The following is a 15488-nucleotide window of genomic DNA, read 5'->3' on the forward strand; positions in this document are numbered from 1 at the left end:
AAATTCAGTCCTTTTTTCGTAACAACTGTGAAATATTTTAAGAATTTGTTTCTTTTAACTTGAAAACTGAAAAACTCTATGAAAATTAGGTAAATCAGACTACTCATGAACTATAATTTTCAACTATTTTTCAAGTTAGTTTCACTTCATAACATATACTTAAACTTAACTTCTTTATCAACACTTTAATAATTAAAGTTATGTTCTTTAAAAATTTTTCCTGGGCTGCTGCCGGTTCCGCCGCGCTCCAGGTATCTTTTTCTGAATGCAAGCTGCCTCATCGTATGTTTCAAGGATGGCTCTTCCTATCATTGTAAAATGGGGCAGACAGGAATATTCAGTGACCACACTTTCAGAAGATGATACTGCGCTAGATCTCAATTTCTCAAGACCCTTACAGGAGTGTTACCAAAATGTCAGAAGTTACTTGGACTCAAAGTTAAAGGCAAATCTGCAGAAAATTATGTTAAGCTTGGAGCTCTCAAACTGGAACCAAATACTAAAATCATGATGATGGGAACTCATGAGGAGAGCTTGGAAGATGCCTTAGGTCCACCTCCTGACAATGATGATGTTGTTAACGACTCTGATATTGAAGATGAAGTAGTTGAAGCAGAAAATAGGGAGGAAAACCTACTGAAAACTTCCCACAGAGTAAAAGAGTACAAAGTGGAAATTTTGAATCCTCCCAGGGAAGGGAAAAAACCTTTGGTACTAGGTGTTGATTATATATTATTTGACCATAGTCTCTTGTGCAGATACTGGGATAGAATGAATGTGGCCATATCTTCATGAATTCCTAACATCTGCATATGAGGATTATGACATTGTTATCTGATCTGAAGTGGATTGAAGCTAAAATGAAAGAGCTGGGAGTGAGTACAAATGCAAATTACAAGATTATCTTCATGTTGGACAGTGCTGCTATGATAACAGTGCATACTCCAAGGAGAGGATTAATAGATGTAAAGCCTCTTGGTGTTATATGGGGAAAGTTTTCAGAGTTTTACAGCAAAAAAACCCATCATGTTTGATGACATAGGAAGAAATTTTCTAATGAACCCACAGAATGGACTAAAGCTAAGACCTTTTATGAAAGCACACCTAAATCGAGATAAAGACAAAGAACTTTTAAAATTAACCCAGTACCTCAAGGAAATAGCAAAGTTAGATGACTTTTTGGACCTAAATCACAAATATTGGGAAAGGTATCTCTCAAAGAAGCAAGGACAGTAGTTACAAGCTATACTGGCAGTTACTGAAGATGCTTGAGATCCATGAATTTCTTTTCGCTTTTATGCTAAAGATCATTATGACAGTGCTGTACATTGCAGTAAATACCAGACTGCTTATACTTGGTCTTCCAGTTTTTTGTAAATTTAATTTTATGTTTTTTGAAGATCACAGCGATATGCAAAAAAAAAAAAAAAGAAAACCTTTTTCCCCCTGTAGGAATATACTGTAACTCCTGAAAAACATTTTCTCCAGCATAGAGTACTGAGTTTTTTTCCACACACACACACACAAAAAGTGGACAAAAACGTATACTTAACAATGTCATTTTGTGACTTTGGAAACAAGTATGTCTTGTGTTTTTGTCTCACTGTGTTTTTATCTAAGCCCAAACCCAATCTGAAAATACTATTTTTAAAACCAAAATAAGAAAAGTTTTTAGTAAGAAACCTAGTTTGGTATGCTTAAAACCACTGATAGTTTTTCTTATTCCTTTGTCATAAACACAATTTCTCTTATTACTTCACTACTTAACATCTCTAAATTCTGAGCTGTCTCAGTTTGGTGTGTATGTGTGTCAGTGTTCTTTAAGCAAAACTGTAAAATGTCTGCTCTGATAGATATGTCATAGTGTGACAAACAAAAAACATGAGAATGAGGAATGAAACTAAGGAACAAGAGTGTGTTTCTTTGTGCTAGCCAAGTAGAAGCACTCTTGCCTAAAACCACTGTCCTAAAAGCAGTTAAAGGCAGTACATTTTGAAATGGGACGTATCGCTGGTTCAGCCCTAAAAAGCATGAACAAAAAGTTTTTGTCCTGTTCCAGCTCTGTCTTCTCTAAGTGCAAACACTGTGTTGCAGTGAAAATATCTAGCCATAAGATTAAAAAGAAAAATTTATTTGCAATGCTTATGCCTGTAGATATGTAATATGACCACTGTTTTGTGTTGACAGTATTGCTTTATACAGTTTTCTATCTGAAAGGAATCTGATTCTTTCAAATAAATACGGTACGTATTGTTCTCACGGGGGACTATTTCAGTGATGTAAACAATAAATTCCTTTTCTTAAAAAAAAAAAATTTCCTTCTTTCGATTAAGTCAACTAGCTCTGCCTCCTTTATGTTGAACAAATAAGAGTTTAATATTCTTGTATAAGCATACACATATACATAGTTTATAACAATGATCTAAGAAATGTATTACCCTGGTCAATGGAATATATTCTTCTGAAAGTTGTAATATATTTGAAAAAGTTTATAAAATATGACACAAAAACAAATGACATTATTTACTGATCCTGTTGGACTAAAGCAATACTAATCCTGAGGCATTCTTTTAAAAATAAATCTAATGAAGTAAAATATTAACAAAAATTCCATGTATTGAACATCTGGACTATCTGAACTCTACACAATTGAGGCTCAACTAAACTTCACTGAAATTTTCCATATACATATTCAAATATTTAGATTTCTTATAAAATTGCATAAAAACTATAATCCAGGGAATTCCCTGGCGGTCCAGTGGTTAGGACTCCGTGCTTCCACTGCAGGGGGCACGGGTTCGATCCCTGGTGGGGAACTAAGATCCCGCATGCTGCAGGACGCAGCTAAAAAAAATTAAAAAATAAAAAACATAATCCAAAACAACAATATACACACAAAATTAAAAGTAAGTGATAATATGAGTAGACAGAGTGCCATTCTATTTTCCGTTTCTTGTAATGTTTTGTTTAAACATTTAGAAAAGTATATATATTTTTAAGAAACAGTCTCTGGCATCTAGAAAGGAATTACAGGGGCAGTGGCCTTTTCTAAAATGACAAACCAACATCCTTGAGCTCAGAGTCAAGCTAAAGCTGGTGAGATTTCACATTCCTCACCACACAATGGCTCTTTCATCAATACTGGAAACTGCCTTTGTGAGAATATTGCTAAGAATGGATGGAATTCTCAATGTTGCAAGCACCCATTGAATTATTTAAAAGAACAATGAATGAATGACTAATTAGAAATGTTTCTTGAGCTCAGACATATTTATATTACAAAAGGAAAGACCTGAATCTAGCATTCTCTCCAGAGCAGTTCAGGATGAACAGATTAAGTCTGTTAACTGAAGGCATGGGTTCCCAAATGCTTTGCCATCAAAACTGTTAGAGTTGCCTTCTCCTTGGCCAACTAATGATTTTAAATCCTACTTGACTCATGACTATTGTTTAATTGCTTGCTTGTTTGTTGTTTATACATACTTTGCTCCACAAAAGAAAAACTTAACCAACAATGAAATGAAATCTGATCCTCACCCCTAAAGAGGTGCACTTTTGAATGGGCAACTAAAAACTGCATAAAGACAATATATTAAGTTTTTTAAAAAGTATGTCTCAAAAGAGCTCATACAATATGATATCCTTTTTATAAGATTAAAACCAATTAAAAATACATATACTTGGGAAGAATACAAGGAAATAAACCCTGACTTCAGGATGATGGTTAGCTTAAATGAAGGAAGGCCAAAGGATAGATTAATGAAAACGACAACATGGTTAGTTTACTACCAAGGTCCTAGCTTTTGTTTTGGGTGGTGGATTCCCAGATGATTATGATATTATTTTAAGACAGATAAACAGATAGATAAAAATAAACCCAGCATGGAGCAATGATGAGAGTGTGTTATGAATCAAGGATTATTGAATCTGAAATGAGATGACATGAAATGACCTGGCACAATATGAGAGGAAATGAAAATAAAAATTGTTTCATTAACAATTGTTTTACTAACACCCAAATTATGATCTCTGGATCATCTTTAAAAAGCACTCAACCAGGTCTTATACTTTCCTGCTTCTATTTCCCTGACATTTTCAATTGTGCTGCACAAAGCAATGTGTTCTCCAATGGATGTGAGACCTTCTACCACCACCAATGGACTTTCTGCTCCTAGAGCAGTACCTAAACAGGAAGGTAAAAAGGTAGCACAGAGAAAAATGCTGCTGATTCATCTACTGATTCTCCGGAATGGAGCTGACAATGCCCACAAGCCTCCAAATAGGCAACTGGTGATTCTTATTAATTCACTCAATACTTACGAAATGCCAACTACACGTCAAATGTCATGATAAGCGTTGGATCCTTCACACTCATGATTAGGACAGTCCTAACAAATACCTGATCCAGTCCATCATCTTCCAGAATCAACATATTCCTCAGGTCAAAGAATCAAGATAACTTTTCCCACCCTTTATTTGGCTACTTCCCTATACAAACAAATGCTGAAGCAGCTCACTTATAAAGCGAGGTTACACTGGCTCCCCAAAATTAAAAGATGTCAAATCTCTATTATAAGAATTGGGAGAAAAAAATTGCTTCTTCAACAGATGAGATTTCATGTAAGTATATCACTGTTTGTTTTACCTGCTATCTCCAAAAGTGGGTTTATGTGATCTCCTTCTGCCAGCTTCACAAATCCAACCTGATTTCCAAAAGTGTCAACCCCTTCAAAGGGCAAAGTCAAAGTTTTTCCTTGGAGGATTTCTTCCACAAATGGTTTTAATTCCAAAAGAGCATCAATACCACTGGTAAGAAATAATATATTTTTCAGTAACATATTAAGTAATAAAATATACAAAACCAAATGAGAAACAGTTTTAGAAAGATAAATTTTTATACTTGTACTAATTACTTTAATGCTCAAAATACCTTCAAAATCTAATCAATATGATCAAAATAAAACTAATATTAATTTTTAACAAAATCTGTAGAAGTGAATTAATCTTTACCTAATTATAATTTATTTTATATTAAAGACACAAAAGAAGATATAGTTCACCAAAAGGTTTTTAACCAAGGAAATACTGCATGGACAACTAAAAAAGAATATTACTGACAGTATATTGCAGAAAAACCTAATACCTCCAAAACATTATATTAGATTATGTGAAAGTTCTAGATTCTTGTTAAAAGTACTAATACTTATATAGTATTTACTATTTGTGAGGCACTCTACTAAAATTTAAAATACGTTATCTCTTTAAAATATAATAGTCTCCACAATAAGATAATTTATTATACTTGGGTTCAACCAAAGTGCAATTTATATTTACCAACTACAGCTACATAAGTTTGCTGTATCTGTTTAGCCTCTATGGGCTAAATAGCCTCTAAGGGCTATTCTGTGTTTCAAATGCATTATTTTTCTTTCTAAAAATAAATGTTTACTATATTAGTGAATTAGACATTATAAAGTTTGGAATATTTTGAAAATTAAGATCAATTATTTCCATAGTAAGAGGAGTTTGGTATAGGTACTTTATTATGAGAAAAAAAATAAAATCTCACTAGAGGGCAGCGATTACTCAAAAAAGAACTAAGGACATCATTACATTATGGAGAGGGGTTTAAAACACCCTTCTGGTGAACCACCATTAATTTAAATTATCTTGATCAGCAATTTGTTCGCCAGTAGTAATTATGTCAAATGTGTGAAAAGAAATTTAGGAATTTTTCTAGATCTTTCATATTTCTAAATTAGTATTCGTATAAAAGTTTTAACTGATTTTCATCCATAGCTCCCATGCTGAGTCTTGTTTCTCTGTCAAAACAGTACATAATACTTCGAAATAGCTTTAGAAACGTCAGCATTTCTCGTTGTACCTCCAAATCCACATCCAAAATCCAATCTTGCCTACCTGTATTTATGTTCATCCAAAAAGACACACTTCTGCTATAATACTGTCCTTCACCACACACTGACTTAAAGCATGTGAAAACAGATCAGCCACTTCCGGCTCATCTACCGTAAATGAGGGGAATTCAATATACTCATTTTAAATGTAATTCTATATGAAAGTAGGCCACCCTGAAGGTCAGGATTTTTCAGAGACAGTGAATTCTATACCCCATTTTTCTTTGAAGAAATATAGACGATCTAAATTCAGTCCAGTTTTTCAGTTCTTCAGTATCATAAATCAATAAATTTGTCCTAATGAGATGTCACTGGTCACAGAGTGAAAGGAGTCATAGTGCCTACTGATAAATATCACTAACTTTCAAATTCTTTTAAATAGAGCATCTTTTCAAGAACGGTTTATGGAAAGACTTCTTTATCGTAAAATGAATAGAGTACAGGCACGTAGGAAACAATTCTGAAACTAGAGTTCAGACCCAAAGGTTGTACTTAAAACTAAAATAGGGCAGCGTCTTTGCAAATCAGCATCTGGGCTAACATATTTCTATTCTTTCTTCTGCACTGTGAGGACACAAAGGGTGATAACTACCTGAAGAAATTCATTATTAAAAAAAGTTTCTGGAGTTCCGGGAAGATGGCGGAAGAGTAAGACGCGGAGATCACCTTCCTCTCCACAGATACACCAGAAATACATCTACGCGTGGAACAACTCCTACGGAGCACCTACTGAACGCTGGCAGAAGACCTCAGACCTCCCAAAAGGCAAGGAACCCCCCACGTACCTGGTTAGGGCAAAAGAAAAAACTAAACAGAGACAAAAGAATAGGGGGGGGTCCTGCACCAGCGGGAGAGAGCTGTGAAGGAGGAGGGGTGTCCGCACACTGGGAGCCCCTTCGCGGGTGGAGACTTCGGGAGGCGGAGTGGAGGAGCTTGGGAGCCGCGGAGGAGAGCACAGCAACAGGGGTGCGGAGGGCAAAGCGGAGAGATTCCGGCGCAGAGGATCGGGCCGACCGGCACTCACCAGCCGAGAGGCTTGTCTGCTCGCCCGCCGGGGCGGGCGGGACTGGGAGCTAAGGCTCCGGCTTTTGTCGGAGCGCCGGGAGAGGACTGAGGTTGGCGGCGTGAACACAGCCTGCAGGGCGTTGGTGCGCCGCGGCTGGCCGGGAGAGAGTCTGGGGAGGGGTCTGGACCTGCCGAAGAGGCAAGAGACTTTTACGTCCCTCTTTGTTTCCTGGTGCACGAGGAGGGGGGATTGGGAACGCTGCTTGGGAGAGCTCCGGAGACGGGCGCGAGCCGCGGCTAGGAGTGCGGAGCCCAGAGACGGACATGGGACGCTAAGGCCGCTGCTGCCGCCGCCAGGAGGCCTGTGTGCGAGCGCAGGTCACTAGCCACACGCCCTTCCGGGGAGCCTGTGCAGCCCGCCGCTGCCGGGGTCCCGGGATCCGGGGACGGCTCCCCCGGGAGAGCGCACGGCGCGCCTCAGGCTGCAGCGTCACGCCGGCCTCTGCCGCTGCAGGCCCGCCCCGCACTCTGTGACCCTCCCTACCCCCCGGCCTGGGTGAGCCAGAGCCTCCGAATCAGCGGCTCCTTTAACCCCGTCCTGTCTGAGCAAAGAACAGACGCCCTCCGGCGACATACACGCACAGGTGGGGCCAAATCCAAAGCTGAGCCCCTGGGAGCTGTGAGAACAAAGAAGAGAAAGGGAAATCTCTTCCAGCAGCCTCAGGAGCAGCGGATTAAAGCTCCACAATCAACTTGATATACCCTGCATCTGTGGAATACCTGAATAGACAACGAATCATCCCAAATTAAGGAGCCCTGTGGATGAAAGGCTCTTGGTGCTGCAGCCAGGACTCAGTGCTGTGCCTCTGAGGTGGGAGAGCCAACTTCACGACACTGGTCCACAAGAGGCCTCCCAGCTGCACATAATATCAAACAGCAAAAATCTCCGAGAGATCTCCATCTCAACGCCAGCACCCAGCTTCACTCAACGACCAGCAAGCTACAGTGCTGGACATCCTATGCCAAACAACTAGCAAGACAGGAACACAACCCCACCCATTAGCAGAGAGGCTGCCCAAAATCATAATAAGTCTACAGACACCCCAAAACACACCACCAGACGTGGACCTGCCCACCAGAAAGACAAGATCCAGCCTCATACACCAGAACACAGGCACTAGTACCCTCCACCAGGAAGCCTACACAACCCACTGAACCAACCTTAGCCACTGAGGACAGACTCAAAAAACAACAGGAACTACGAACCTTCAGCCTGCAAAAAAAAAAAAAAAGGAGACCCGAAACACAGTAAGATAAGCAAAATGAAAAGACAGAAAAACGCACAGCAGATGAAGGAGCAAGATAAAAACCCACCAGACCTAACAAATGAAGAGGAAATAGGCAGTCTACCTGAAAAAGAATTCAGAATAATGATAGTAAGGTTGATCCGAAATCTTGGAGATAGAATGGACAATAGAATGGACAAATTGCAAGAATCAGTTAACAAGGACCTAGAAGAACTAAAGATGAAACAAGCAACGATGAACAACACAATAAATGAAATTAAAAGTACTCTAGATGGGATCAATAGCAGAATAACTGAGGCAGAAGAACGGATAAGTGACCTGGAAGATAAAATAGTGGAAAGAACTACTGCAGAGCAGAATAAAGAAAAAAGAATGAAAAGAACTGAGGACAGTCTCAGAGACCTCTGGGACAACATTAAACGCACCAACATTCGAATTATAGGGATTCCAGAAGAAGAAGAGAAAAAGAAAGGGACTGAGAAAATATTTGAAGAGATTATAGTTGAAAACTTCCCTAATATGGGAAAGGAAATAGTTAATCAAGTCCAGGAAGCACAGAGAGTCCCATACAGGATAAATCCAAGGAGAAATACGCCAAGACACATATTAATCAAACTGTCAAAAATTAAATACAAAGAAAGCATATTAAAAGCAGCAAGGGAAAAACAACAAATAACACACAAGGGAATCCCCATAAGGTTAACAGCTGATCTTTCAGCAGAAACTCTGCAAGCCAGAAGGGAGTGGCAGGACATATTGAAAGTGCTGAAGGAGAAAAACCTGCAACCAAGATTACTCTACCCAGCAAGGATCTCATTCAGATTTGATGGAGAAATTAAAACCTTTACAGACAAGCAAAAGCTGAGAGAGTTCAGCACCACCAAACCACCTCTACAACAACTGCTAAAGGAACTTCTCTAGGCAAGAAACACAAAAGAAGGAAAGGACCTACAATAACAAACCCAAAACAATGAAGAAAATGGGAATAGGAACACACATATCGATAATTACCTTAAATGTAAATGGACTAAATGCTCCCACCAAAAGACACAGATTGGCTGAATGGATACAAAAACAAGACCCATATATTTGCTGTCTACAAGAGACCCACTTCAGACCTAGAGACACGTACAGACTGAAAGTAAGGGGATGGAAAAAGGTATTTCATGCAAGTGGAAACCAAAAGAAAGCTGGAGTAGCAATTCTCATATCAGACAAAATAGACTTTAAAACAAAGACTATTAGAAGAGACAAAGAAGGACACTACATAATGATCAAGGGATCAATCCAAGAGGAAGATATAACAATTGTAAATATTTATGCACCCAACATAGGTGCACCTCAATACATAAGGCAAATACTGACAACCATAAAAGGGGAAATCGACAGTAACACATTCATAGTAGGGGACTTTAACACCCCACTTTCACCAATGGACAGATCATCCAAAATGAAAATAAATAAGGAAACACAAGCTTTAAATGATACATTAAACGAGATGGAGTTAATTGATATTTATAGGACATTCCATCCAAAAACAACAGAATACACATTTTTCTCAAGTGCTCATGGAACATTCTCCAGGATAGATCATATCTTGGGTCACAAATCAAGCCTTGGTAAATTTAAGAAAATTGAAATTGTATCAAGTATCTTTTCTGACCACAATGCCATGAGACTAGATATCAATTACAGGAAAAGATCTGTAAAAAATACAAACACATGGAGGCTAAACAATACACTACTTAATAATGAAGATATCACTGAAGAAATCAAAGAGGAAATCAAAAAATACCTAGAAACAAATGACAATGGAGACACAACGACCCAAAACCTGTGGGATGCAGCAAAAGCAGTTCTAAGGGGGAAGTTTATAGCAATACAAGCCCACCTTAAGAAGCAGGAAGCATCTCGAATAAACAACCTAACCTTGCACCTCAAGCAATTAGAGAAAGAAGAACAAAAAAACCCCAAAGCTAGCAGAAGGAAAGAAATCATAAAAATCAGATCAGAAATAAATGAAAAAGAAATGAAGGAAACAATAGCAAAGATCAATAAAACTAAAAGCTGGTTCTTTGAGAAGATAAACAAAATAGATAAACCACTAGCCAGACTCATCAAGAAAAAAAGGGAGAAGACCCAAATCAATAGAATTAGAAATGAAAAAGGAGAGGTAACAACTGACACTGCAGAAATAAAAGAGATCATGAGAGATTACTACAAGCAACTCTATGCCAATAAAATGGACAATCTGGAAGAAATGGACAAATTCTTAGAAAGGCACAACCTGCCAAGACTGAATCAGGAAGAAATAGAAAATATGAACAGACCAATCACAAGCACTGAAATTGAAACTGTGATTAAAAATCTTCCAACAAAGAAAAGCCCAGGACCAGATGGCTTCACAGGCGAATTCTATCAAACATTTAGAGAAGAGCTAACACCTATCCTTCTCAAACTCTTCCAAAATATAGCAGAGGGAGGAACACTCCCAAACTCCTTCTACGAGGCCACCATCACCTTGATACCAAAACCAGACAAGGATGTCACAAAGAAAGAAAACTACAGGCCAATATCACTGATGAACATAGATGCAAAAATCCTCAACAAAATACTAGCAAACAGAATCCAACAGCACATTAAAAGGATCATACACCATGATCAAGTGGGGTTTATTCCAGGAATGCAAGGATTCTTCAATATACGCAAATCTATCAATGTGATAAACCATATTAACAAACTGAAGGAGAAAAACCATATGATCATCTCAATAGATGCAGAGAAAGCTTTTGACAAAATTCAACACCCATTTATGATAAAAACCCTGCAGAAAGTAGGCATAGAGGGAACTTTCCTCAACATAATAAAGGCCATATATGACAAGCCCACAGCAAACATCATCCTCAATGGTGAAAAACTGAAAGCATTTCCACTAAGATCAGGAACAAGACAAGGTTGCCCACTCTCACCACTCTTATTCAACATAGTTTTGGAAGTTTTAGCCACAGCAATCAGAGAAGAAAAGGAAATAAAAGGAATCCAAATCGGAAAAGAAGAAGTAAAGCTGTCACTGTTTGCAGATGACATGATCCTATACATAGAGAACCCTAAAGATGCTACCAGAAAACTACTAGAGCTAATCAATGAATTTGGTAAAGTGGCAGGATACAAAATTAATGCACAGAAATCTCTGGCATTCCTATATACTAATGATGAAAAATCTGAAAGTGAAATCAAGAAAACACTCCCATTTACCATTGCAACAAAAAGAATAAAATATCTAGGAATAAACCTACCTAAGGAGACAAAAGACCTGTATGCAGAAAATTATAAGACACTGATGAAAGAAATTAAAGATGATACAAATAGATGGAGAGATATACCATGTTCTTGGATTGGAAGAATCAACATTGTGAAAATGACTCTACTACCGAAAGCAATCTATAGATTCAATGCAATCCCTATCAAACTACCACTGGCATTTTTCACAGAACTAGAACAAAAAATTTTGCAATTTGTATGGAAACACAAAAGACCCCGAATAGCCAAAGCAATCTTGAGAACGAAAGAAGGAACTGGAGGAATCAGGCTCCCAGACTTCAGACTATACTACAAAGCTACAGTTATCAAGACGGTATGGTACTGGCACAAAAACAGAAAGATAGATCAATGGAACAGGATAGAAAGCCCAGAGATAAACCCACGCACATATGGTCACCTTATCTTTGACAAAGGAGGCAGAAATGTACAGTGGAGAAAGGACAGCCTATTCAATAAGTGGTGCTGGGAAAACTGGACAGCTACATGTAAAAGTATGAAATTAGATCACTCCCTAACACCGTACACAAAAATAAGCTCAAAATGGATTAAAGACCTAAATGTAAGGCCAGAAACTATCAAACTCTTAGAGGAAAACATAGGCAGAACACTCTATGACATAAATCACAGCAAGGTCCTTTTTGACCCACCTCCTAGAGAAATGGAAATAAAAACAAGAGTAAACAAATGGGACCTAATGAAACTTAAAAGCTTTTGTGCAGCAAAGGAAACCATAAAGAAGACCAAAAGACAACCCTCAGAATGGGAGAAAATATTTGCAAATGAAGCAACTGACAAAGGATTGATCTCCAAAATTTATAAGCAGCTCATGCAGCTTAATAACAAAAAAACAAACAACCCAATCCAAAAATGGGCAGAAGACCTAAATAGACATTTCTCCAAAGAAGATATACAGAGTGCCAACAAACACATGAAAGAATGCTCAACATCACTAATCATGAGAGAAATGCAAATCAAAACTACAATGAGATATCATCTCACACCAGTCAGAATGGCCATCATCAAAAAATCTAGAAACAATAAATGCTGGAGAGGGTGTGGAGAAAAGGGAACCCTCTTACACTGTTGGTGGGAATGTAAATTGATACAGCCACTGTGGAGAACAGTATGGAGGTTCCTTAAAAAGCTACAAATAGAACTACCATATGACCCAGCAATCCCACTCCTGGGCATATACCCTGAGAAAACCATAATTCAAAAAGAGTCATGTACCAAAATGTTCATTGCAGCTCTATTTACAATAGCCCAGAGATGGAAACAACCTAAGTGTCCATCATCGGATGAATGGATAAAGAAGATGTGGCACATATATACAATGGAATATTACTCAGCCATAAAAAGAGACGAAATTGAGCTATTTGTAATGAGGTGGATAGACCTAGAGTCTGTCATACAGAGTGAAGTAAGTCAGAAAGAGAGAGACAAATACCGTATGCTAACACATATATATGGAATTTAAAAAAAAAATGTCATGAAAAACCTAGGGGTGAAACAGGAATAAAGACACAGACTTACTAGAGAATGGACTTGAGGCTATGGGGAGGGGGAAGGGTAAACGGTGACAAAGCGATAAAGAGGCATGGACATATATACACTACCAAACGTAAGGTAGATAGCTAGTGGGAAGCAGCCGCATAGCACAGGGAGATCAGCTCGGTGCTTTGTGACCGCCTGGAGGGGTGGGATAGGGAGGGTGGGAGGGAGGGAGACGCAAGCGGGAAGATATATGGGAATATATGTATATATATAACTGATTCATTTTGTTGTGAAGCTGAAACTAACATACCATTGTAAAGCAATTATACTCCAATAAAGATGTTAAAAAAAAAAAAAAAAGTTTCTGCACACTTCATATCCAATCCATTGATCAATACTTTATTAAACACCTAAAATATGATACTAGACTTCGAAAAGTAAGAATACAGAACAAGAAACCAACAATATGTGTCTCTAGCATATTATACTGTATAGGATGAAAGGTAAAATTTAAAAATTAGGGACTTAGAAAATCCTTCATATAAACAATGTCTTACCAGGAAATCCAATCAGTTTCACTCTCACTATACAGCTACCCAAAATGAAGCCACACCTTGAATCTCATCATCACCTAAAAGTCACTACTTCTGCCACAAACACTTCCCTGCTTCCCCAAACCAGAAGCAAATCTTCTCTCCTTTGCAATTCCATTAATACTTTACACCAACTGAAACATACCACTTTTTACATTTATCTATTATAGCTACTTGGGTCCGTATGACCTAGTCAACTACCTGGTATAATCCATGAGTACAAGATCCATTCATGGTTCATCTTTATTTTCGCCAAAGCACTTAGCTCAGTACCTAACACATGGTTGGAAATTAATGTTGGTCAAACTGTAAAATACTATCTTGTCTATACAGCAAACTTCAACTATTACTTAGATCTTTCATTACAACTTAGTCAAGAATAATTGCTAAATTGCAAATATCTGGTCATCATTTTCCAGTAGAGCTGTGACTCCCAGTATCATAAAGTAGCATAAGAATGTCACTTTAATCCTTCAAACACAAAGTAGACTTGCTAAATATTTAATTTTTTACACAAAACTGAAATTTGCAAACAGACATTGTAAAACATGGGGCTGAATGACTCAGACTGTCACTGTGCTCTGTACTGTAACTCTTTAACAAGTGATGCCACAATTAAGGGCAACACAATGCTTCCTAGTTCAGGACTGTCCCATGTACTGCAGGTGATTTAGTAACACTGAGACCTGCCCATAAATGCCCACGGCACTCCTTAGTAATTGTGACAACCAAAAATACCCCCCAAAATATTTCTAAAAGTCTCCTAGAGGAACCTTCAAGATGGCAGAGGAGTAAGACGTGGAGATCACCTTCCCACAAATACATCAAAAATACATCTACATGTGGAACAACTCCTACAGAACACCTACTCTGGCAGAAGACCTCAGACTTCCCAGAAGGCAAGAAACTCCCCATGTACCTGGGTAGGGCAAAAGAAAAAAGAAAAAACAGAGACAAAAGAATAGAGATGGGACCTGAACCTCAGGGAGGGAGTCGTAAAGGAGGAAAAGTTTCCACACACTAGGAAGCCCCTTCCCAGAGACTGCGGGTGGCAGAGGGGGGAAGCTTCAGAGCCACAGAGGAGAGCGCAGCCACAGGGGTGCGGAGGGCAAAGCGGAGAGATTCCCACAGAGGATTGGTGCCGACCAGCACTCACCAGCCCAAGAGTCTTGTCTGCTCACCCACTGGGGCAGGTGGGGGCTGGGAGCTGAGGCTCGGGCTTCGGAGGTCGGATCCCAGGGAGAGGACTGGGGTTGGCTGCGTGAACACAGCCTGAAGGGGGCTAGTGCGCCACAGCTAGCTGGGAGGGAGTCTGGGAAAGTCTGGAGCTGCCGAAGAGGCAAGAGAACATTGTTTCGGGCTGCGTGAGGAGAGGGGATCCCTTCCCCATCTGCCCACAGAAGGCAGAGCACCACCTAAACGAGGTCCAGAGACAAGCACAAGCCGGACACCAGAGACGGGCATGAAACGTTAATGCTGCTGCTGCAGCCACCAAGAAGCCTGTGTGCGAGCACAGGTCACTCTCCACACTCCCCACTGGGAGCCTGTGCAGCCCGCCACGGCCAGGGTCCCGTAGACCAGGGACAACTTTCCCGGGAGAACAAATGGCGCGCCTCAGGCTGTTGCAACGTCACGATGGCCTCTACTGCCACAGGCTCGCCCCGCATTCCAATTATAAATACTGTACCCCTCCCTCCCCCTGGCCTGAATGAGCTAGAGCCCCAATCAGCCACTGCTTTAACCCCATGCTGTATGGGTGGGAACAGATACCTGAGGGCTACCTACATGCAGAGGCGGGTCCAAATCCAAAGCTGAACCCCAGAAGCTGTGCGAACCAAGAAGAGAAAGGGAAA

At 39.4% G+C, this 15488-nt stretch overlaps 1 protein-coding gene and 1 pseudogene across 5 annotated transcripts in view; one reads left to right on the plus strand and one right to left on the minus strand.

The window, feature by feature from the left end:
• Window positions 1-15488, minus strand: part of AKAP7 (A-kinase anchoring protein 7) — a 153590-nt gene that overhangs the window by 99198 nt on the left and 38904 nt on the right. For all 4 annotated transcript variants that reach the window (XM_082856007.1, XM_082856008.1, XM_082856006.1 and 1 more), the window contains exon 5: window positions 4646-4806. In XM_082856007.1, coding sequence (XP_082712133.1) covers window positions 4646-4806 — 161 coding nt within the window. The remainder of the gene's footprint in view (window positions 1-4645; window positions 4807-15488) is intronic.
• LOC309972351 (ubiquitin-like domain-containing CTD phosphatase 1) lies at window positions 296-4629 on the plus strand (annotated as a pseudogene). Its single transcript has one exon. The product of its transcript is annotated as a ubiquitin-like domain-containing CTD phosphatase 1 (transcript).

This window comes from Leucopleurus acutus, assembly GCF_964270905.1.
Source record: "Leucopleurus acutus genome assembly, chromosome: 15".
NCBI classification, from domain to species: domain Eukaryota; kingdom Metazoa; phylum Chordata; class Mammalia; order Artiodactyla; family Delphinidae; genus Leucopleurus; species Leucopleurus acutus.